We start from the raw sequence: 26585 nt of genomic DNA, 5'->3' as shown, positions 1-26585 counted from the left end.
TTTTTTTTCATGGCCTGCCTTTTGTTACTCAGTTTGACTTGCATTCTTGCAAGTAAAGAGTGTCAGAGTAATGTTTGAACAGTAATAATATTTGGAAGTATTTTAAGGTCTTTTAGAGCATAGGAAATACATATTAAAGAGAAGTCACTGTAGTTTAACAGGGACATAATCCTATTAATTTATTAGTTATTTAACAATTTGATCTCATCCTGTTAGATGTAGTTATGGTATTATTTAAGTGAAATAATGGAGATTCCAGTATTTAAGGCTTGGACTTTAAACTTGCAGATTAAATCCCATATTGTCACAACGGGCACTGTCATAGTTTCTGTGGTCCATGGTTTATTACCTAAGAAGTCAAAATAATAGGGTTTTTTCCATCCTGTTAACTTTTCAGGAGTTCACCTATAATGTTCTGGACTTAATAAAAGAAACTGCTCTTTCTGAATATTTCTGATGACCTTTCCCATTCTCAAGAAATTGTGAGATACTAGAATATCATTGCACATGGCTGAACTGATGGTGCTCACATAATTTCTCTAGGAAAAAAAGTATATTATCAAAGGCTGTATTGCTGATCTGTGTTTATTTTTCCTTTTTTTGCTCTGAGGAGCATACTGTTATAGCCATCCCATCTCACTGGATGGCCACACAGCCCATGAAAAATCCATTCACAGGCATATATTGATGAAATCCAGAAAACAGAGTTTTTTGTGGGATGGCCCGTGTACTTATTCATGAAGTAGGTGTATGCATACTGCTATTACTGAATGTTGCAAACTTTTTAGTTTCATTACTGCTGCTAGAAGACCAGTCCACAGTTACCTACTTGCAGGTATCAAGGGAGATGACCATCTTGCATAGCAGTAGCCATTCTTCATTTGGCTTGGACTCTTCATGAGAAGGCACTGTCCAAGTAATTCTTTTTTGCATCACTTGGGGAGATTTGTTTGTGCAGTGATCTCCACAGAGCTATGTGGCTCGTTCTTCATGTCCAGGTACCAAGGTGTTTGTCTCAAGCCAAGTAAAACTGCCTCTGTGGTTTTAATGAGGAAATGAGGCAGCAGAAAACCATAGCTGCTTTTCACACTGGTGCTGTGCCGGTGGAGATGTTCAGAAGTGAGCCTGTGCATTTCCTAAATTAATGTTTCCCTCCAGGTTTCGGAGACCCTACTTCTGTTAATGTGGAAGTGTTCGTAACTTCTGCTTTGACCTACCCTCCATAATTATAGCATGAGACTGTTACTTTAAGAAAGGAAAAATAGGCATTAGAAGTAATGAATCCCATGTCATGCTGTCCATACCTACATCTGCCTTCAGCCTCCCTCTCTCAGCTGCTCACCAAAATGTGTTGTGTTCACACACTTCCTCCCGTCCTCTGTGTATGTACGTACGCATGTGCATACATGAGGCACAAGGGTGATACAGGTATCTATGGCTACTATAATAGAGAAATATGTATGCACTGATACACATAAATATAAACTTGGTAGTAATGTAGAAGTTAAAATAATCTGCAAGTCTTGCCATGATCACAGCCTGTTCACAGTATGAATGAATGTGCATCTAGAGCATACATCATCTCAAGTGCTCTGGTTGCAGGGAATCCCTTGGTTACACAGGTTTCTGACTGCTAACGTGTAAAGGAATCAAAAATGTCAGAATAAATATGTGAAAGTACCCTCCTTTCTGTTGATACAACTTGTCGTAGATACTACTTGTTTTCTAGGCTGTGGGAATATTGATTATCTCTTTGTTACATTTCTATGCAGTTAGCAGAGAAAGATTCAGCCTTGTTTTAAGGGTCTCTGCTTAATATTGTATTACAGTTGTCAAATAATAGTGGGGATTTTGGTTTAATACAAGAATAAGCAGGAATACATGTGAGCAGCAGTGCCATGGCCTCCTCTGGCTGGTTGCAGCTGTGGGGCCCGCGGTGGGGCTGTGGTGGCCAGCCCACGGCACCCACCATCTCGTTCTCGCCCTTACTGAGGCATGGCATGGTTGAAACCAAAGCACTTGAAACAAACCAGCAGCATCAAAAATAGGTATGTTAAGAGCTGTGATGATTTTGAAGAGCTTTTAGCAGATTTTAGCAGATTTTTAATGACATTTACATAGTAAAGTAGGCGTTTAAAAAAAAAAAAAAAAAGAAAAAAGGGTATGGTATCCAAACTGCAGACACAGCTGGTCTGTGTCTGAGCTATGTTGATTTCAGCCAGGTCATATCTGACTTACAAATAGATAAATAAAAATGTGATATCCTTGTGGACACAAATGTAAGCGCTAGAGCATTAGACGCTGAATGAGGGTGTCACAGCAAGTAGTTCCCTGGCAGGAATAAGGAGAGTGGTGCAAACCCCACATCCCGGTTGGGTCTCTGCGACATTTGTCAAGTAGAGCACTCTATAGTCTTAATGGATGTCTCCATCTTTCTGGGGCCTTTTGGGCCTTTGTTCAGTCCTCCAATATTTGCTGTTCATGCAGGGCATGCTTGCGTGTGTTTGGGCACACATAGGTGCCTTATTGAAACCATGTAGCTTCTTGGAGCATGGTCGTGGTAGGCTCTGACTGCTGCTAAGCGTTCATTACTGTTAATTGTGGCCTTGTGGTTGCCAAGTGTTCCTAATAACTCCGTGTTCTAAATATTTTTGGTCATCTTGATGAAAAGCAGACATGTGCTTGTAAGCTACTCACTGCTGTAAATAAAACAAATCTTTTTTAGGAATTATGTTATACTGCTGTGTAGTTGCTCTCCAGCCTGCCTCTGAAAGAGGTGGACTGATGAAAGGTAGTGAAAAGGAAAAAACCCCGAAGAGTCTTTGATGTTTAAAATTGTTACTGATAATAAAGTTATATAAAACTAGTGACTTCTTTTGTTAGAAGTTTTATGTCTAACAAAAATATGAAAGGAACACATGCAATTTTGTTATTTTAAATTTTATGTATGTGTATAACACGTATTTCAGTACAACTACCTAATTCCATATAGATCTGTGTATAACACTGTTAGGTATGTTTACCTGCGCTCAATCTGTATTGAGTGTCATTTTATGTATACATTAAGTAACAAGATACTACACAGCATTGATGCACTGTACCCACTCAGTGAGCATAACTCTCTGGCCACCCATATGCACATGTGTATTTAGCTTTATTGCAGTTTTTATTACTAAAATGAAGGGAAAGAATTTGCATGTCACTCTGGTCTTTCCCCCCATGCTTCGCGCTTCAAATAACTTAAACTGAGGTGTAGTAGAGCACTGAAGTGGAATGCTTCTCTGCTCTGTGAGCAAGGCGTGTGCTTCCTTGGTCATTGGTGGTGTTTAACTTACTAGAGGAAACATGCCATATGGAAAACTAGTTTGTTGTTTTCTATGAGGAATTTTATGAAGTGGTCTTGTTTTCAAATGTTTTGTTTTGCAGGAATTTGCATAAAAGTTGCCAGTGGGTGGCTGCAAGATCGTAATCTTTATTTTTCACTTACAGTCATTTCTAAAACAAAAAGAACATTGAAGTACATTCAAAGTTTTCTGATCTTTTGGTTGCTATAATATTTGTATAACCTTTGGCTTAAACAGTTGAAATCTTGGCAGCTTGTGTTCAAAAAAATTGAAGTGTGATGTTGAGATACATAAAACACAGGCCAGTTCTGGGTTTTGTCAGTTATTTTGTGTAAATTTTGACAAACGCTTTAATATGACAAACAAAAAATAGTGAACATGTGGCATTTTAGAATGATTTTTTTTAAGGGAAAATGCATAAGAATAGATTTCTATATAGCAATAGACCTACATCTACTGTTACATAAATAGAAAGTGTGTGAAGTTACAGAATAAAACCAGAATAAAGGTGTAAACAAAAGAATGTTTGACAGTCTACAAGAGTGCTAAAAAAATCTTGCAGCTGTTAACATTTATTTTCCATATTATAGCCCAGATTTATGACTCAACATGAATTGGTTTTTAGGATGCATGGGAAAATACCGTTTAAGTATGATGTGGTGAAGATTGCTTTTAGTAATTCCACAACTCTGTACGCAGTCAGTGGGTCAGGCTTTGGTATCTAGTAATCCAGCAAAGTATTTAAAAGTAACTTCTAATGTCTACAGATCAAAAATCAAACAAACAATTCCTGACCGAAAAAAACATCGCCAACCCGCTTCCCCTCTCTCCACCAATTCTTAAACTCTAAACTTCAAAACTCCACTTGGGAGCTAGGAATTAAAATTTGAATTGCATGTTTAATGGTCTAAATTCTCACCATGTTTGTGAGTGTGCAAATATCTAGTTCTATCTAGGTTGATTGTCTTTTGAGGACAACAGCAACTTATTTTGATAAAATTAATTCCTTTGCTCAGTTGAGCATCTTGTAAAACCCTTGTTTTCAATCTTAATTGATAAAGCATCACTTTAGAGAATACATATCCTTTCTCGCACCTATATAAGTTGCATACAATTGGCATGTAATATTCTCTATCCCTTCCAGGTGTATGGAATGAAGTATCTTGAGATCATCTCTTACTCTAACTGTAGTAATAATACACTTAAAATCAGACTGGATTAAGAGGGTTTTGTGATTTTCAGCACTTCTTTAGAAACTTAATCTCTTTCCTTGCCTGCATTATAATACTCTGTCTACCTCTGAACCATAGGCATCTGGATCTTACGTATTATACATTCCTTCAACAGTACTGATGATTTTGATCCTCAAAAAGTTGTTGTTTTTCTTCACTTTTAACACCTTAATGTAATTGCTAATATTTTATATATTTTCCTATACTTTCAATTCTCACGAAATCTGCTTCTATAAATATCATACATGCTCTGTCTTCCACTTGTGCAAGAACATTAGCATTAGTGCAGAGTAGATTTCATGGATGGCACAAAATATCATGCTATCCACAACATATTTCTGGATCAGTGTCTGACCTGTGTGCCAGAAGAAGCTGGGGTTCACAGCCTTAAACTAAGTAAAGTCTTTACTGAATGATTTTTTTATTTTTGTATTAGAACAGGCAAAACAAGTTGTTGTTTTAAACGTTTTTTCTTTGTAAGAAGAGGAAAACATGTTAATGCAGGCAAAGCCAATGGACTAAACAGCCTTTAATTTATTGTTTCAGACCAAATTCAAGATTCTAGACTATCGATTTCATTGGAATTTAGCCTGTTATATTTATGAAGTTAAAAGGTATAATCGCTTTTGTAAAAAAAGAAAAAAAGGAATATGCTTATTTTAATGGACTGTTTTGGATCCTTGCCTTTGTCATTTGGGAATAGCTGAAATACTAACCATATGTGGTTCTGTTTAGAAGCCACAGGCCACAACTACAGTTATGTTAACACAATTTGTTACTCAGCCTTTGAATTGCACATGTAAAAGTCATAGACTTTGATCCTAACTTGATTATGATTGATGGCTGTTACCTTCCCAATCCTCTGTCCTGATTGATGGATGTTACCTTCCCAATCCTCTATCCATGTAGCCCGCACCCTTACGGAGCTAGTTACTATGTAAAACATGTTCTGGGAAGAAAACTTAGTTGTTGGTAGGCTTGGGTTTTTTCGGTTACTTTCACAGCCTCTCAGGCAGTCAGTAGACCATCACTGTTGGGTGGATCAAAATATGAAAACCATAACTACAGAGAGAATCCAAACCAGGGTGCTGAGAGGTGTTACAAGAATCACTTCTTTGATCATTGATACTTTAGCTGAACTTTAACAAAGGGACTCAGACTGCCATATGCATTTTACAGAAGCTCATTGCAGAGAACTGCTTTAACATGATTTAGTATATGTACCATATAACAAAAATTTGACTCCTATTAATTTTGTCTAATTTCTAATTTCATGAAATGGAAAGGTGAATGATCCTATCTGCAGTTTTCTCAGAGTGCCATTGGCGATATTCATTCCTGTCTTCAAATCTGGGAGCATTCTGTACGTAAAGAACAGAATATACTAGAATATATGAGCATTCTGATTCTCTCTTTCATATGGACATTCACTTTCTTCCATAGCCTACTTAAATTCATCTCCTCTGAGATCACCTAGGAGTAATCAAAACGGTGGGGAGAACGGCTGATTGTTGGATACATTTTTCCACAAGAGCATGCTAAAGATAGTTTCTGCAGCCAGAAATTTTCTGAGTATTCCACAAACATTTTTGAGATTACATGTTGTCCATTTATTTTATTGATCACCATAAATACGTTCTTGGAGAAAGGGATTAGGATTTGTTTGGGGGGGAAATAACTTTTTTTCCACGTCAGCTGGAACCCTGTAATATTTAACAAATTTACCAAAGTCAACATATTTTCTTATTGCACATTGTTTGCATGACAGTTTGAATTTTTTTGTTTCAGTTATTGATAGTACACACTCTTGGGAGCATGAAGAGAAACAAAGATGCTTGCTAGGAGAGAGAGGTACTATTAAAGGGAGTGTCATATGTTACCTCTTTGTCAAGGGACTATGTTCCATATTTTCCATCTCAACGAAAAATTTACATCCCTTACAAGTTTTCCTATCTAATTTTCAAAATTTGAAACATAATTATGTACTAAAAATGAACAAGGTATAGCACAGTTCTCTGATCACTAAAAACAAGGGGATCTTAAAGGTCCTTGATGGAGTTGAAATTCTGGTGAAGCCTGTAATGTCCATGTTAGTGATGAGAAACATCTTTGGCTACTCAGGCAACATTCTAGTAACAAAGAAATAATGATCAAATTAATTTTCAGTGGAGGCGTTTGAAGTCATAACCTAATTACTTTCAAAATTCTCCAGTAAAAGTTTTCTTGAAGAAATACTTTCAAAAACTTCTGAAAAGACTAAAACCAACATTTGACAGTGACTTTATTAGCTAGTGCAGAAATCTTTAGCTTGTACCATACCACTGTAAAGCTTGGTTCTGTCACAGTTTTGCATGAAGGTGTAACTTTTTTAGAAATAAATTTGAAGTACTTACTCAGAAGTGAATTTTGGTTAGCAGTCTGTGCAAGAACTATAGTGGCAAGCAGCATTTAAAATCCATATTATTACCAAAAAATGTTGATATATTTCTTTTCATAGCCAGCATGCAGCTTTCAGTTCAGGACAGATGCCCCTTTGGAAGCAGCTAAAGCAATGTTTTCTGTGCTTTCTTGGTCTCCTTTTCATTCTTTTCTTTATTCTTTTCTCTGTGTTTGGTAGGTATCCTTTGCAAGACATTTTTTAGCAAATACTGTATCTCTTGCATTTATTTTATCATGACTCCACTTCGCCAACTTCCCTCTCCCCCTCACCATAGCAGAAAACTTTACTGATCATTATTACAAAATAGTTGAATCTTTTGAGTATGTTTAGGAAATCCTGTCAGTAAGTGATGTATCTGGAAATGTGATGTTCTGAAACTTTCTGCAATTCAACTGAGAAGTGTTTCTTTAATTTAAAATTTCTTCATGTCTTGATTTGAAACACTGTTGGGTTATGGGACTTCTGCGTATTCCAGGACATGTTTCAGGACTGCAGTCTCCTATGATCATCTAATGATTACCAGCATTACTTAGATTTAGTTTTTCTTGCTTCTGTGATTTCTGGTACACTAGTAGAAGTCAGCAGATAATATGCTTTTCTGAATACTCTGTCTTTAAATTTGGATTTTTTTAACCCTGTGTGCTCAGATGAGGTGAGCATATTTTAGGTATACAAAAGCTTCCATTCACATGTCAATCTTGGTAAGTACATTACTGTTGTGAGATGAGTTACCTCCTGTATGAAGACAGGCTGAGAAAGTTGGGGCTGTTCAGCCTGCAGAAGAGAAGGCTGCGTGGAGACCTCATAGCAGCCTTCCAGTATCTGAAGGGGGCCTAATGCTGCTGGGGAGGGACTCTTCATTAGAGACTGTAGTGATAGGGCAAGGCGTAACAGGTTCAAACTTAAACAGAGAAAGTTTAGAATTGGATATGTGGAAGAAGTTCTTTACTGTAAGGGTGGTGAGGCACTGGAATGGGTTGCCCAAGGGAATTGTGAATGCTCTATCCCTGGCAATGTTCAAGGCCAGGTTGGACAGAGCCTTGGGTGACATGGTTTAGTGTGAGGTGTCCCACTTGATGATCTTAAGTTCCTTTCTAACCCTAACTATTGTATGATTCTATGAGATAGGGTAATCCTTATTTTGTTGTGTAGTGGCTGTAGCACTGCCATTATTAAAAACCAAGAAAATAAAACTGCAACACATAGTATATCTCTGTATTTAACTCAGTCAGGATGAAGATAAAGGATTTGGGTCCAACATTTAATGGCAAGGTATTTTCTAGAGATTTTCATCAAAATCAGATGTGCAGCACCTCCATGTTATTGTTACTGCAATGGTGAATTTTGGCTGACACTTAGCTGTCATATTTAAAGTCAGAAAAAATTATGTATTTTGAAGGCAATAGTGAATTCTTTCAAAACTTAGGAAAGTATTTTTGTAGCTGCATTCTGGATAGTTGGTAGATTATCACAAAAACTAGGACATTTTATCATTGCATTCTTATAATTGGTAAAAATTTATCAAGTTTAACATACTTCTTGAGACAGCAACTGTATCTAACTGTTGGATGCATACCGTTAATACAGTAAATCTCACAAGACATTTTTCCTTTTAATGTAAAATTCTGGTGCTTATCAGTCAGCTTTTTACTCATTTTATTTCAAAAATAGATGTTTAGAATCAGCTACTGTAAGAGAAAAACGCTGTATTTTCCTTTTATTGTTATAAAAATACAATATTAGCAGATTACAACCATACAGTTATTCTAGCTGTCAAGTTAAATGAAAATATTTTAATCTGGTTTGAACTTCAGTGGTAGCCAAGGGCATCGGAAGAGAAGAGAGGGTGTTTTGAGATGAGTCAGACTAATGTGAGTATTTATGAGTTTAATTTAGTAACTCATTGGTATAATAAAATAGAACAGGTCAGATTATGTGCAGATTGAACTGTGAATGTAAAATGGTAACTTTTTTGACAATTGGCATACGTCATTTGTGTCATGTTTGTTGAGACAGAGGAGTTTTGCTCAGGTAGAGGTGGCTATTATTATTGGTGCATCGAGATAATTTCTATTCATACCATTGTGTATTTGGAATACATTACCTCGCAAGATAGACTGTTTTCTGCACCTCACTGAAAATGCAGCAAGTTCACTGTTCAGTTTATTAAATTGTTGAATAAGATCACCTAGTGGGATGTCTGACAGTACTGAATCAAAAGCTACACTCTTAAATCTCCTTACAAAACAACAAAGAACGAGATCCAAAATTTCAGCAGCTTAAGGAGCTTGGACAGAATGTATTCATGGGACACTAGCATGGTACTGAAAGAGAAGGCAATGGGGACAGTGGGATTCATGTCAGCTCTGATAGTGAAAGTCTTACTCAAAGCCTGAAGATTTCTTTGCTACTTACAATTGCAGGTAAGATAAAAGGACTGAGAAGATAGTAAAATGTATCATGATATATGCTCATATTTCTTGCTAGGAGGAGACAAAGATTAGAAATATTTTTATTTTGAGTTATCACATTTATGTTTATTGCACATGATAGTTCATGCTGATACAGTGTGTTTCATTCAGTACACACACTAGATAATACCATGCTGTCCAGCATGGTTTTAGTAATTTGCTGTTGCATTCTCTGGAATTGGAATATTGATCTTTTTAGGCCACTAAAGCCAATGCTAAGGCTTAAACTTCTCACTTTTCAGTAGCCACACTTTTTTTCCAGCCATTGCAATCTGGCTTATCCCTCTGGAAGCGCCAAATATTAATTGTGTGGAATGAATTTCAAACAGCATGAGTGTAGTTGGGATTTAATATTCCACTAATATGTCACTGTATCCCAGGTTTCCTTTTATGAGTCTTCTTTTGCCACTTACTTCCTTAGCAGAACTCCCCTTTTTGCATTTTTCCCTATAATTTCAAGAAAATCATAAACATAATAAACCAGAAAGGTGTTTGAAATAAAATCCTCAGGAAGAAAGATCAGATAGCCTAGGAGATGATCCGTCAGGGTTTTAAAGTGGATTAACTGACAAAGAAGGATTTCTCTGTGGCTAGTTTGCTGCATGTTGCTGCTAGCAATGATTTAGAAGGCTATGGAACAGGAAAGAATTATACGAAGCTTTCTTACAATTTGTATCAAAGGAACTGTTCTGCTAAAAGGCAGTGCTATGCCACAGTTCCCTACACTTCTTCTTCTTCGGTCCACACAGCAAGCTCAGGGATTTTCCTTTCCTCTAGTAGTGTTTGCCCTGCAGAACTGTTTTTACAAAGGAGAGGAATTTGTTTCAAGGACTTTCAAACATGCCCCTTCAGCTAGATGACAAACCAGTACGTTTTGGGAGCTTACTTTTTCACTCCTGGAGGAGTTACTTCAGGGAATTCTGACCTTCATATTTCCTAGACCGTGTGAAAACCCCGGAGAAAAGTATCAACTCAAGAAGTTTTAAAACTTGAAAGATCCAGAGGATAGTGTCACAATTACCAGATCAGAATTGTTTTAGAGTTTCTTCCATTGCCTTTATCTTTTACCAAAAAATGTTTCACACTTGTTTTAGTTTGTATTCTTAGAAAATACCCACTTTATTATAAATATTAAAGGAACAGGTTTTTTGTGTAAGTTTCGTAAGAAAGTTCCACATCTCACATGCATTTATCATACTTGTATTATTGAACCACAAAAAGCGTGAAGACTTCAAATAAAATCTGTATCCCTGTGAAAGAAGCTGCTGCCCATGCATTAAAAAGTACAATCCGAACACTTAAAATACTTCACATGAAGTTAAATAAAAATAATGTAATTTTGTATGTATTCTTATCCACAGTTTAAATACTTGTTTCAGAATGTATATATTTCACTGATGAATGAGATCTTGAAGGGAGAACTTCACTAAACCAAGCAGCTTTTTAAATCTCTGAAACTCTTGGGCTTTCCAGGCTTTGCAACACCATTCTTCCTTGATTGCACAGATTTGATGTGTTAATCAAGGTGGACACTGCTCTGCAGTATGCTACCTAATCACACAGAACATAGCTCCTTCAGTTTCCCAAATTTGCCTTACTGGCTGAATTAAAGATTCACAACCTTATAATAAGCAGAATTACCTCAAAAAAACCACAACCCCCCCTCCCCCTTTGTCATCCTTGAAATTCTGCAGCCATCGCAGGTCATCCCAGAAATATCCTCTTCCAGCAGCTGACACTTGTTTAATTAATCCAGAAATGGAGTTGCACCAACAAAGCCGATCCAAGAAAACTTCTTCCAGAAGCAGCTGGTCATTGTCGTTCTTCTTGTCCTTTGGTGCAGCTGTACACAGACTAGCTGGTGCCTTTGCCAAAACTGTAGCAATGCTTCTGAGTATATCAAGGTTGGCGTAGAAAAACTGAAGTTGTCAGGCAACAAGATGTCAAATACGTATTGAAAAGAAACTCCACTTCTGGCAGTTTGTGAAAAATGCGTCTCCCAGAGGCAGTGTTACATGCACACAAACATGTGCTTCAGTTCCCAGGGGCACCTGCCAGAACCCTGCAGATGCATTTGGTATATCTATATTTTTAAAATTAAAAAAAAAAAAAAAAAAAATTTGTTATCAGCTTTCTCTCCAATAATTTTTGTCTTTGCTGGCTAAGCACAATGTTTTCCCTTTATATACTTAAAATCCGGGTGTTTTTCAGTTCTGCACTCCTGATAGTTTCCATCTCTTGAATGAGATCTTTAAACTCTCTGATTATTTTATTCTTTTGCCCTTGCTATGATGCATGTATCTCTTGGTGAGACTAATGTGTTAAACATTTTTGACTTTGGTACAAGGTATTCTTCCCCCTGCTGTCGGCCTTACACATTGTTTCCAATTATTTACTCTTTACCTCATATATTTCTTTGAGAAACTGAATATCACTATTCTAAATCTGTTCAATTCTTCTGCCAGTTACTAGTCTTATAACGTTGGGGTTTTTTTCTCTGATGTCAAGGTACTTCATATTATTTCTATTTCTTCTCATTATAAGTGCCCATTAAATTCAACTGCAATGTTACCCATTTTACTGTTTCTTTAGAGTTGTCTATACTGTACCGAGTTTGCTCATATCTGCAAATAGCAACAAAGTAAGGTCATTAATTTGTGCATTTTTCTGAATTTTGAGGCACAGCCTTGGTTTGACATGTATCGCGCAGCACATGGTTCCAGGTGCTGTTCATATGTAGCTTATTTTTTTGCATGCTATTACCCTGTCTCCTGTGCAGAACTTTGCATTTGTCTTCATTGAAGTTCAGGAAGTTCTTGTTAGTCTTTTTCTGACAGGCTGTGATGCCAGTTAGTAGCAGTCCTGTTATCCAGTGTATTTACCACTTCCCCAAATGATGAAGGCGCATTTCATGCCATTTACCAGATCGTTAATGAAAACATTTTCTGGTAAACTCAGAACCATTAACTGCTGGTTCTTGAGTCAGACAGTGCAATCAGTTTTCCATTCTTTCATCTAGACTGTATCTCTCCAGCTTGCCTACTAGGATACCAAAGGAGCCTGTGTAAAAAGCCGTGTTAAAGCCATGGTAAAAAAACCTGTGCTGCTCTTTCCTCAGCTGCAGAGCTTGTTATTTCATCACAGAGGTTTCTCTTGGTCAACCTATGCTTTCTGTTCTCAACCACTTTCTTGTTCTTCATGTATCTGGAAATGCTTTCTAATAAAGATTTGCTCCCTACAGTCTACCTATAGATACCTTGAACCTGTTCCTTGCTTTCTTTGACTTGTTGCCCAAGGTTTTATCTGTTTCCTCAGCAAATCAGTTATAATTGACAAGGTACCCGTAACTAGTCTACCAAGAAAGAAAGAAAGCTGAATGTAGACTCTGCATTTTAGAAGACAGATGTAAAATTCCACTTCTAGCCAAACTTTATTTTTTTCTGAAGTAAAAAACTGATTTTTTCAGTGAATCGCTTCCCATACATGTGGAAACCTGGCCTTTTTTTAAAAAAGGTGTTAATTCTTATTAAGTTGTAAAAATTGCATAGAATTGCACCAATGATGTGAGGTATTGCTATTGAAAGTATATAAAATTAGAAAATTGCATTAGAGAACAGTAAAATTAAATTAAGCAAGATGAATGTATTCTCATGTGTTTGAAAGTTTGTGACTGCTTGTAATTTAGAAGAGACTCTACTGTGCACTGAATGAATGCGAACATGCATAAGAATGTGTACTGTGCACTTGTGAGCTGATCACTAGTAGATAACTGGACTGTACTGGAATACTGCATCTATTTTAATAATTCTTCTAATATTTTAAGCAATTTTTTTGTTGTTTCCTAACTCTATTAGCGAGGCTGTCCATAAAGTCATTTATGAAGTATCCTGTCTGTGTTTCACAATCACGGCAAAGTGCTTTGGTCTACTAGGGCTTGAGGAGTACATTGCCGTCTTTATATATATATATATTCTGAATTAATCGCTCCTTTCCAACTGAGCTGTTAATGGATATTGATCACTGTTTTCTCATGCACTGTAGTGTATTCTATCATTTGAATGTTGTTTGTCAAATACTTCTTACAAATTACTGTGCAGGACCTTGTATCACAGCTGGTGTAGTTTAAGGTTTGGACAGAGTCACTGTGAATGAAGCCCTGCTGTGAAATAAAAGTCAAAAGGCATCTTGGCATCCCAACCATTTCCTTGGGAGAAGATTACAGCCCGAGTATGTTGAACTTTATTGCCATGGGCCTCATGACAGTATTCAGAAACATGCATGGCATTTCTGTTAAAGAAACTCAGATGTGCTTAGACGCAAGGGATGGCATTCTTGTGTTCATCATTATCTTGCAAAAAAGTTAAATGTTTTTACGCTTTTGGGGTACAGTAAAAATACAGTGAAGAATGTGTAATTTATGCACATAAAGATTGAGGTTCCTGATTTCCTAAACATAATTTGTTACGAGAAGGAGGAAATGACTAATGTCAACCCAAGATGGAAGTGTATTTATTGAGAAACAAGGCGGGGGGTGGGCAGGAGGGAGGGGTTGAGGTGGTGAGAGGGGTGGACGGACTTAACAGCTCTTCTTTGAGTAAAATGCTGTTTGTTGTTTTGGCTTGCTGTAGGATCAGAAATACAATGGATCTGCAAAGAGAGAATGTGCTGCACCCATTAACTTGTGAACTTGTGGAGTAAAGCAAAAGAAAACTTAAAAATCAATGAACATTACGTGTTTGTGTAATTCCATCTAAATCGTATCAATTTAATTCTGTTCCTTATGCCACTGTGTTTCCAGGATAGGCGGACATATGAGAATTCAGGGCCAGGTAAAGACAAATATGAAGCTCTTCAGGAAGTAAAATCCTTCTGAATGTCATGCAACCTGGAATGGCAGGCCTATAACATCTTGTGTCCTATTGCTGACATAATAGGCTCCTTAGCCAAATCGGCATTATGATGGCTTCTAGTCAGGCAGAAAAACTACAAAGTCAGAACAAATAGGTGAGGGTTTGGTTTCTGGATTTGGTTCAGTTCTTTTGTCTTTTGCATTGACACTAGTAACGAACGTAATGGGCATAGAGGATGTAGAAAGCGTTAACATCTGGCATAATTTAGAGGACAAGTGAAATCTGTGTAATACAGATTTTGTGTTGAATGACTGCTGTCAGATAGTAACCAGGTAACAATCTGAGAAGTTGCTCCTCAGAAGTCCAAGGGTGGTTCTGTTCACTGTTAAACCTGGAACCAATAGGCAATACGAGTGTACAGTTTTGTTTTTATTAACTGAGAATCATTGCAACAGTGAACAAAAATTAAAAGCTTGTGTTAATGAGTAACACTTAAAATGTGCTAAGGTAATTTATGAATGAAGAGGTGGTTTTGTGAGTTAATAATTTGGAAGAACTGTATATATCCTTACCAAAATAAGAAGTTGTGAATGTAATGAGAATTACAGAAGGCAGTATCTTCTGAGTTTTGAGTGTGTTCTTGTAGTTCTGCTGATAGGTAAGTTCACAGATAGTCAGCTGTATGGGCCTTCTAGGTATGTCTGTCTTCCATTCTGTTTCTCAAGTCCTGGAAGAGTTGCATTTAACAAAATTGTAGCTGTTTCAGTAAGGTTTGATTTGAACTTTGGTGACAAAACAAAGAGAAAACTTTGATCCCATTGTAAAGCAGAGCAGCAGGTAGCAGTGATGTTAGCTTCATTAGGCAAAACGGTACAGGAATGTTAGAACAAAAGTAACTATACATTCATTTTCACTGAAAAAAAATTTGCTTATGATTTCAATAAGATTTCAAACTATGTTTTGAAATTAATTATCCACTGCTAGTAATAAGTAATGCAACTAATTAGCAAAATATGTCATTTTGACTGTTGCTGCAGATGATGGCTTCATCTGTGGAATTAAAACTTGTAGTTTAAATACTTGTAAAATTTACACTGGAAATTCAAAATAGGACCTTTGTTTTAAGGCAGTTTATATTAGATACAGTCAGTACATTGCAAAATTGACAGTTGGATTTTTAAGTCTAAGATTGAATATAAAGGACATTGATTGTAGCATTGATTAACATAGAATAGGCTTTCTTTGATTAAAAACTTCCATTTTCAATAGTTCAATTGCATTAATATTGTATTTATATATGGATGCATAAACATTATTCAGGTTGTCTAATGAAAATGAATGATTTTTTCTAAAATTGACTCAATATTCACTTGTAATTTTGAATTACATTGCAGTTCTACATGGTGAATCCCTGTTCCTTTTAAGATTTTTTCTAAACTGGACTGCTAAATCCTCGCATTACCAAAATCATCCGTTGATTCTGGAACCAGTGTTTCACCTGTAATTTGTAGCCAGTGTGCTGCACTTAGTTATAGTTACCTTATACGCGCTGACTTAACAGTACTTTAAAAGCACACATGACCCTCAGGTTTCTGGCATTTTTTTCTTGATTCATTGTGAGCTTAGTCCTGCATGGTGATGAAGGCTTTTGGCCTTCATGAAAATTGACAACATTCAGTACTTCTCAGGAGGCACAATGCAACACTGATAGTTACTTTAGCAGTATTTTCAATAAAGCATAGATGCAGCAGACTGTACTGCCAAAAAAGTGTGGATAAAGAACTGTCATGTTTAGCTTTTCAGTTTGAAAAGTTTGAAGGCATTCACTGCATGCTACATTAATTTCATGTGATCGTCAGGCCTGCGGGAAATTCCAATCATTTATAGTGCTGCTGAATGTAAAGCAAAATTGGGTCCCAAGTTTTCAGCTTACTCAGATTTCTTTAGATTATTTAAAATGTGGTGTCTGATTGAAAAGCTTACTGCCCAAAGCAGAATGTGGTTTAACACAGGAAACATACTGTATCAGCTAGCAATTGATGAGTGAGACTATTAAGATGGATTTAAAAAGGAAATTGCACTCCAAATGTTATCAGATATTTAATATATATCTCCTAGATCTTTATCATGTAACTAAGTGAAAGCAGAAATCCCTCAGTATCAGTTGTTATTTACTGCAGCCTGTTCAGGAAAATGTATAAGCTTATGCTTGGCTGTCACTGTTTCACTGACTTCGGCTTGCTCTTGTAGTCAGTGGGACATTAAAGGGTGCTTAGGGGCTTTATTGAATCTGGGCCTGCACCTTCAGTAGCAGATCAAGGAGAAACCTTTACCTGAGGTGGCTCTTCTTAGCTGTTCATCGCTAGGATCAGATTTTGGAGGACATCTCAACTTAATGATAACATACAATACCTAGTTTTCCAAACAGAAGTTCAGGTTAGTACTTGTTCTGAAGTCAAGATAGAGGAGAAGGGTTGCCTCTCCAGTACCAGAAGCCTAATCCAGTCACCAGATTCCAAAAGCCAGCTGCTGGCAGTCCCATGCATCCATCCAGGCAGTCAAAACTTCCTGGCTGTCAGTTTTGCAATGTAATGACAGTATCTAAATGTTGCATATTTAAACTGAGAGGAACATAAAAATAAATCACGTCTTATCAAAGTAAGTAATGTAAGGAAAAACATTCTTGTTTTATTATTCATGTGTCAATTCAATCTGCTACTGAGTTTAGCACCAGTCTGAATATATAGTCAGTATGACCAGAATAATGTGCCAGGTCTTCATTCAATTACACATGGATTCAAAGTAGTACTCTGCATATGGCATGGTGGAAGCCTACATTTCACTGTCTAGGATATTGGGTTTTATTATTGGAAATTAATTTGCTGATAATTTTTGTTTCCCAGATGTGGTTTAGCTTCATTTCATGTAAATGAGGGGGAACAGCTTCAATTATTTTATGGTATTTGATTTGTCTACTTCTGTAGCAGTAGTAAGAGATATTTTTCATAGTAAGACATTATTACATATAAGGCAGATGGATTGCTTTGTTTCAGGAGTCTGAATCGATTGCATACTATAAATATATGACATTTCTAGTACATTGGTTTGCCTGTATAATTGAGAAACTAAGATTTCAGTGCAGCATCTCTGTTAACTATGGCATTGTCTTGCAGCTACAAAGCAGATGAACAGTTAATTAATTTCACTATTCTTAAAATAGCAGCATTATACTTTATTCCTAGCTGAGATCATTTTACATTTCTTGTCATATGCTGGAGGAGAAAATATATAGAGAGATAATAATTCCATACTACAAGTCCAGGGGGTACTGCTGACATAGAATATGTGGAGAATTTCATGCTTGTAAGAAGGAATGGAAAAATAATCTACTGTGTTGTTTATGTGGTGATGATATATATCTCTGAGACATGTGTTAGCTCTTGGAATATTGAATATTCTCTAGGTGAAGATACATTGCTCAGTTTTTATAAAGATATTTTTGTGTATATTTTGGGTAAAAGCCAAAGCTCCTATAAGTAATTTGAGCTAAGGGATTAAGTAGAATAACTTGAAACAATAAGGATGGATCATTTTATACCTGGTTATAAATAAGCACCTGCTGAAATAAGATATGTGCTTTTCTGAAAACTGTTGAGCATTCCTAAAGGTTGTTTTAAATGAGAAGTTTTCTGATTAAGTGAAAAAATACTGTTTGCCATATCTTTATATTAAACTCCAAATACATGTGCTAAATTGTGATTGGGGGTTAAGGAATAGATAACAATAGGAAATAATGGAGAAATTTAAAATTAAAAGAGGATGAGTCTGTGTTCTTTAATCTTATTAACATTTTACAAACTAATTTGGGGGTTTTATATATATGTCACAATACTAAAAGGCATCATTAGAACACACATTGAGTTTCTCTGTGTCCTCTTTTCTTACTGCTTTCCTCTACCAGATTGGAATGTGTTAGGAAGTGCGGGCACTTGCACACTTTTTGTTTTCCATGCATAGTTAGCATACATGAATTTATGCAGAGCTACACACGTTAAAATGTGAAGTAACTCTGTGCAGAAATAAAGTTTCACATCTGTGAACTTGTACACCTTTTCAAAATACACCTGTAAGTAGTTTTCTAAATGCTACTGTATTTAACATTATATGGGCATTGTTTTTTTCTGTTTAGATGAGCTTGATTGAAGTAATCAAAGATGTTACTGGAAAATCAGAAAGGATTAAGTGGATTTTTAAAGTAATGAGAAGCAAAATAGTCTTGTGATTCTTTTTTTGTTTTTGTCTATTTTTTTAAACCTCACTCAGTAGCGATTTAAGAAAGAAGAGATGAATACAAAGAGCATCCTCATGATCCTTAACATGATTGTTCCTGTAATGCAGATTTAGTAACTCCGCTATCAGAGTTGGCTAGTGCCAACTTTTTGCTAGTTGGGTTTTAGAGAACTCTGATACGAGATGAAGGCATGAATGAAAAGTCTGGCAGAGGAACGCTTGAGATATTTCAATTTTGGAATTTGGTCAGATGTTGTAGATAGCTAATAGGAGTGTGGTTTCAGTTGGAGGGTGCCCATTGTAAGAATGAATGTTAGAAATATTCAAATGAATTGTTCAAGTGGAAATGTTGTATCACAATGGTGATTCATTTGTCTAGCAGAACTATGCACATTTTGTTCTTCAGTGTTGGCAAAAAGAGCTAATGGAAAAAAATCTAGTCACTTTAAAAAGAAAAGAAAGTATCTTTTAACTCTTGAGTATTTTTGGTTTTTTGTTTTGTTTTGTTTTGGTTTTTTTTTAGTCTTAAAAATTCAAGTAGTTTGTTTTTTAATATTAAGTTACATTCCAATTCTGGTTTCTTTTAAAAGACTTCCGTAATAAAATCACCATTTTCATCAGTGCAATTACTAGTTGATTTACTTTGGCATACCCTTTTAAGCCTAGAGAGTCACGAATGACACACTTGACTGTTGAATGAGGCATTCCGAGACTGTGAGGAGAATGGGTTTTCATCTTTTAAAGTTAACCTTGTGCCAAACGTTTGTAGAGGTTGTGGAGGTGATCATTTCATATTAAGTAAATGTCAATTTCTTTGTGTAAACTCTTTGAAAGTACATTCTTTGGTCATCACATCAGTTCCATTTTAGTCAGATTTGGTGTTGACCCAAGTGGAAGCAAGCTACCTTTTTATTGTTTCCTAAATGAGGAATACTTTCCTTTCTCTATGTAAACTGTTGGTGAAATTATATTTCAAAAATGTGAGTTAGAAAGGTGCTAATAAATTCCTTAAATGGGAGGAATCATAGCAATACCTATCTAGCAGAAATAAGAAAATATATGTATATGTACACACATATGTAAATATGTTATTCATGTTATTCATACATGAAATTGATTAAAAGTTACAATGTGTGTAGGAGGGGCATCAGACTCCATAAATCAGAAATAAAATTATAATGGATAACATTGAAAATAGTTTTGCTTATTTTCTTTGTATGTTTTTCTTGAAGGATTGTTCATCTTCAGAAGAATATAACATTGCTGCAGCATTGCTACCCCTGACAACTGCTTTTTATAGGGTAAGTTTTTATTGAAAACCACTCCAATTTTGTATTGTTTTACATTACATACATTGTTAAAATGAAGAAAACGACAGCAAGAGTTACATGGAGGGGTAAGAGAGTTCATTCTAAAATTGATTAGTGTCAATGAAAGTCTTCTAATAGGCTGTTATGAACATTGCTCCAGAATTACACTTACTGATGTAGGGTGATGATGCTTATGATGAGTTTACCCAGAACTAAGTGCAGGCTTATAGGATGGGTTAGAGAATTATTGAATTATAATTAGTCATTAGAATAATTGAAAATAATAATTTCTGATGTTATTGTGTAAAAGCTGTTGTTGGAATAATTTTTTGTTTTATTTGGCATGTGAAGTTTTCAGTCTGTGGAGTTGTTAACTTTGGAGAATATTATGAATGGCTTATTTTAATTGTGTATTTGTTTTCCATTTCTTATGCTTGTTTTTTGGTTTGGTGTTTGGGTTTTTTTGCTTAATGTTTGATAGTGATGAGATATAATATGATGGTAAATATGCAGATGTAAATAAACAAATTCTGCAAGCAGTTATTTCAAAATATTTGTGTATATGGCTGTTGTTATTTCAGTGTGCCAATATGGTAGCGTTTTCACCGCTTCTAGTTGGCTTAGGTCCTGCTTTTCAGGGTGTATGTATCTGAGGAAGTAGGAAGTGCAGAACATGGACTTTTTTTAAATGTGAATATTGTTGTACAACTTAGTTTGGGAAATAAGAGTAGTCATTGGTAATTGGTACATCATGTTACTATAAAATTGTAGTTACTATGGCAGTCTAGGTAGACATTAACAACATATGATAGAAGTTAAGAAAAATATAACCTTCCATCCTTCAGATGGTGTGTGAGGCATTTATGTGTAGTCATAAATAAAATGAAGAGAGATTCCTATGTTAGTCAAATAGAAACTAAACAATGAGCTGAGAAATCAATCAGTGCTTTTTAATTTAAACTATCCATTCTAATTGGACAATTTCTGATTGTTTTATATTAGAAATTGATTCTGTGATGTGACTTTTAGAATTAAAAATGTGGAACTTTACTAGTCATAGAACCTGGAAACAACTGCTGAAGGCAAGAACAATTTTATGTGCATAGCAAGTTTCTTGAAATCTATTTAAGCCAGTATTTACTACATATCTAAAGCATAAAAAAAATTGGTATATTTTCTCTCTTGCAATCATTTAAACCATGGAGAAGTTTTATTTAAATGGGATTTATTTTAGAGGTGTACATAATACCCCAAGGCTGCTTTCTGGAAAGTCTGTGGAGTATTTTCATTCTCATATTAGCTATCATGATTAAATTTTTCAATCCCAGCAAATAATTTTTTCCCCCTTTTTAATTACATGTTCAGTTCATTCTTTTCCATCTTCTATTGAGTCCTTGAGCAGCAGCAGCAGCAGAATCATGAGTTGTTTGTCATTTGTTGCTGGCACTAATACTTAAATACATTTTGCTATTTTATTTCTTGCTACTGCGTTCATCCTCTATTATGAAGAAAGATTTACTTTAATTTTGTTTAATTTTATGATTTTTAGTTTCTCTAATAAGAAAGGCCAAGAAAGTCCACATAGCTCTTTACTTAGAGAGGTACAAATTATTTTGTAGCAGTTCTGTTAGATTTCCACATTTTGTAAAGTTTGCTTAGGTATTGATTTAACTCTAAAGCTATAAGCCCTGGAAACTGTGAGTCCCCGGATGTAAGAAACGTGAGCAATTTTATTTTTCAGACCTGAATTGAAAATTAAAATAACCTGACTGTTAACTTGCAAAAGGCAGCTGTTCATGCATAATAGAAAAAGAATTTTGTTTTTCCCAGATCTAATCCTCAGGTTCAGTGATGACCCCCTTTGGTATGTCCCATTAGATACAATTCTTTGGCAAAAGTACTTACTTTGGTATAAAACTATTCATACTAAATACAAACTGATATCTTTTTTAGAATGTAAGATCAGTTGAGAAACTTTGCTGCGATTAGTTAAAATTAACAGTTTGAGATTCTATCTGGGATGTATATAAAAACGAAACTTTTTTGAGGACTTTTCAGCCTCTCTAGAGGTTTTCAAAATTGTATCATGGACTAGAGTATGTTCTACCTGACCTGAACCTGTGTTAGGAACAGTGGTCTGTATCACTATTCTTAAAGAAAAACGAGTATAGTTTTTCCACCCCATAACATCTCTGTAACCCTTTGGACAGATTCCTGCTCTGGAGTTACACTAAACTAATGTTGTTCTTCCCCTCTTTTGGGGAGAAATCATATCAAGCCCTGCTGCTTTACTTTTCTCCCTTGAGCTGCCTGCTTTCTAATGTGTTAACAGTTCGTAAGTTCTGTTTTCACTGGATTTCCATTTACCCAGATCTTAGCTAGAATGATTAAAGTTTTGTTGCTTAACACAGCATATTGCTGTTCTGTCTCTGGTAAGTCCACAGGAGTGTACAAACTAAAATTAAGATCATTTGGGGGATTATTTGGGTTTTTATTAAAATACCTTAAGGAAAACTGGTATGTGTGTGCTGTCAAACTATGTCATGCCTTTTCCACTGAGTTGCTTGTCAATTTTACTTTAATTACCGTATACATTAGTTTACGTGCGCACTTGAAGCTGCATTTCACTTTTCTGGAGGCAGAGTGCAGATATTGCAATACTGTTGCTTCAATATGCAGAACAGTATTATCTTTGTTGTGTGATTGTGTTTATGCTTTCCAAAAAATTGTGAGGTGCTTCACAGTCTGTACTTGTTTCTGTTGATGTTTCAGTTATCAAAATACCATCTTTAATGCCAGCAGCATATTAAATATTACCTCACAGAGCCCTGATGAAACTGCACAGTGTTCTTGGTAGCAGGTTTCCATTTGTGTCTGCATTGGTATTACTGTGCATGTGATATTCCAAATCAAGTTATCAATGAGAAATCCTGTAGTGAATCTACAAATGTAGAGTTATATCAGTAAAATATGTATTTTGCCATCTGTATTTGCTATAGCATTTAGATGGGAAATTTTGATGGGATTTCATGTCACAAGATTTTATCATTAATGACATTCCTGCTGCTTCAAATGAAATAATAAAAAGAACTTAACCAACAGCCTTTATGAAAGGATTATTGTGTATATAAATGTTGTTTCATTTTATTTACCAAACACCAAGCAGATCACTAATGAAACAATTACCTGTTCTTCATAAATAGCTTTCTTCTACATTGCCACCCAAGTGCAGACGGCAGGTGTTTAAGGTGTATAAATAATGAGAAGGATGTATTTTAGTGGGAGTCCAGCAGATGAAAGTGAGCAAGTGATGAGTAGTAAGAGAAGCATACTTCTAGAGGTGATGTTGGAAGGTTCTGGAATGGTCTCCCCATGAAGTGAGGTATTTTAAAATATTCTTGTGAAAACAGTAAAAAATGTATAGAAAGGAACAAGCTTGCATGATTTAACAGGTCTTAATGTCTTTGCTTGCATAAAGATGATTTCTACATATAGCTAATTAAAATAACAAAAGCATTACCCTGTGTACAGCATTCTATCAGCTCTTGGGATGTCTGCTGAAATTTCAGAATTCCAGCTCCTGAAGTCTGGTGAGTGATCTGTTGTGAAACTTGATTAGCAGGAGTTGGTCCCGCTCTAACTCATAGCTGGTGGGATTAAATTCATAGACAGGAAGTCAGTACTGGTTGCATATTTGTGGCCTGGAATAATAATTGAATTTTCTAGAAAAAATAGTCAATGCTTTTTAAAAATTTTTAATATTAGACGTGAGTTGTTAGCAAACTGTGACTCATCAGTGACAGTGGACTTTGGTGTGTACTGTTAATGTCACAAAAACAAACACATCTTTTCCTCCTGGGTTAGAAAAAGGTTTTAGTTTACCATAAGTAATACTGTTGGAATTTTGTTTAAAATTGAAACAATATAAATAAAATGCCTTTATACATGAAGATAAAAGAATTTTTCTATGTTTTTTTGGTACAGATGACCAATGCTTATTTCCTGTTCAGTGATTTTCTCTGTGTATAAAACAGAAATGTAGTATTCCCTGATGCTGTGGAAAAGAGGTCTTTTTCTGTATGTGGGGAGAAAGGACAATTTGAAAAGAATATATTTTGATTATATTTCCATTTTATTAATCCATCAAAGATGGCAGTTTGACAATTGTATTATTGGCCTTATCAGACTCCTAGGATTTGGGTACTGTTTCAGTTACATCTCTCTGCCGAAGTGGCAAGATGTCTGACTACACTGCATTTCTTGAAGTTCTACTTTGCAGGAAGAGTGATGATCAGTGGCAGGTACCAGTTTCAGCCTGTCCACTGGACAGCAGACAGAGGAAGCAAAAGCGTTTTCCTCAGTGCTGTTCTATGCCAGGTCATGGTCAGAGTGTCCACTTCTCTATCTTCCGTCTCTTTTTCAGCTTTTCAGGTTTGGCAGTCAGATCAAACAGTCTTTCTTGCATCCCTCAACTATTGTAGATGTGTATGCGCAGCTCATAATACAACTTATGCACTTTTGGGGGATCTTTTTCAAAATGTTGTAATTAATACTTTATTGTACCTCATTACACAATAGATAGCAACACATTGCAAACTTGTTATCTGGCATTCAGAAGTGACAGTTCTGATCATGTGTGTTTAAATAAAGGAAGTGACATAATAAAAATATACTATTATAAAAGTAAAGTTTGTTCTGTGTACAAATAATGAATGGCTTCCATATTTTATAGATGAGCTTGTCTTTAAATTGCAGTAGACAGAGCAGTACCGTTTTTCAGAATCACAAATATTTTATTTAAATTTCTGAATCACTTATTTTTAATGGGTTGATGTTGTGCTGATCTAGTTTCAGCAGAAATAACCAAAATACAGTAAACTGTCTTAACAGACTGGATGTAGTTCATTAAAATTTACATTTGTTATTTAGCATAATGCAGTTGGAGACTGCTTTATAATTTTTCTATGACTAATTTATAGAATTCTTGAGAGGGATAGAAGGAAGAATTGATTTTTTCTTAATTACTAGTATTATTTCAGTGCTGTAAGCCACCAAACTTTGAATAAAATTTCAATTGGATACTGATAATTTTATTCTAGAACTTTCAATGAAACATCAGAGACATATTTTGCAGAATAGTGATAACTGGAATCTTTAATGTATGCCAGTTGTTTGTCTGTTCATCTGCAGTCTCTTCATTTATCATTTGTAGTCCATTTGTACACCTTCAGCTTCTTTATTGAGAAGGAAATAGAGTTACCTAAAATAGAAGAATTGCTTTATTCAATGTTTTTTAAAGATTACCAAAATATGATGAATAATTATACTTAAAACTTCTGAATATAGTACAGAACATCTATTCAGGTCATCTTAGGATTCATCCTAGTACCATTTACAAATTATGAAAAAGATGTTAGTCTGTGTTTATTGGAAGTGGGGTTTTTTAAGGTTTTTTAATAATCTTCAAGGTGAGCACAAAATTGTGACTTAATAAAAAAAACTTGAAGTTAATGGTAAAATGGTAAACTGGAAGAATTCCATATTAAGACACAATATAAAGAATTCTAATGTTTTCCACAGTGAAATATATATATGCTGCTTTGTAGAGCTCAGCAATAAAATGAAATTAATTTGAGTATATATTTTCCTAGTTGAAATGAGTTACCAAGTTTCAGTAACAGTTGTAACAGACGTTCAGTGGAAGAAAGACTTTACTCCTCAGAATGCCTAAATAAATGACCACTTTCCTCCAGAGTGTGTTAGGTGTGGGAGGCATTCCCAGCTAGAAGGATAAGGGCTTTCTCTGAAGGTTAAAGAGGCAGTACTAGAGAAATTCAGAGTGGTTTATCATATTTTAACTATTACCATCAAACGTCTTTCCAAGAAAGACGCTATTTAAGGTTGCTTCTGTAACAGAAGCATCATAATTTGAAATGTGCTGTCTGTTGTATCAGCTATGAAGTCACAGAGAAGCTACCTAATGGCTGATGTGGGTATCTGTGATGATGGGTGAAGAGGTATTGACATTAGTCTTTATCAGGAAATTTTGCGGCTAGTATCAGCTGAAATAAGTGGAATATTGGTCCAACTGTACTGTGGAAAACAGTGAAATATTTGGTACTGACATTTATCTGTGTTACTTTGTAACAAATAGTATATTAGTCTTTATTTTAGAATTTGTGTAAATACCAGGGGGTTGTATATCGTTATTGGATGATACAGTTAATTTTGAAAACCAAATTAGTGTGTTTTTTTACATTTAACACAAGTTTTCTTTCTTAACTTCTATTTTTTGCACAACTGTGATTGGCTCAAGGAATTCTCATAAGCATCAGTATACTAGTAGCCTTCTCTAAAGCTAGAAGACTTTCTGTAATGCGTTAGCTTTCTATGCTGAATTTTTTTCATTCTTACGTCTAGTTGCTATATTTACTTCTAATCATTTCTGTCGTACTCTGATGTGCTTGTGATGAAATTGCTTCTGCTTTAAAATTCTCTACTCTTGAATTGCTGGCTTTAATTTAGGAAACTCACATCCTGAAAGACTTGCTTTATTGTCCTGGCAAGAAGTTGTGTCTGCTTCCATTAATTTTCTTCTTGTATCTCTATTCTGCCACTTCTGATACTGCCTTAATCTTATCCATTCTC

The 26585-nt window shown here is 35.4% G+C and overlaps 1 protein-coding gene across 5 annotated transcripts in view; it reads left to right on the top strand.

Moving 5' to 3' along the window:
- SBF2 (SET binding factor 2) overlaps positions 1–26585 on the top strand; it is a 272165-nt gene that overhangs the window by 176903 nt on the left and 68677 nt on the right. For all 5 annotated transcript variants that reach the window (XM_065683019.1, XM_065683018.1, XM_065683021.1 and 2 more), the window contains exon 17: positions 19860–19928. In XM_065683019.1, coding sequence (XP_065539091.1) covers positions 19860–19928 — 69 coding nt within the window. The remainder of the gene's footprint in view (positions 1–19859; positions 19929–26585) is intronic.

Source organism: Lathamus discolor, chromosome 6 (genome assembly GCF_037157495.1).
Source record: "Lathamus discolor isolate bLatDis1 chromosome 6, bLatDis1.hap1, whole genome shotgun sequence".
NCBI lineage: Eukaryota > Metazoa > Chordata > Aves > Psittaciformes > Psittacidae > Lathamus > Lathamus discolor.
The sequence above is the reverse complement of the archived record's forward strand: the minus strand, read 5'-3'. Positions and strand labels throughout refer to the sequence as shown.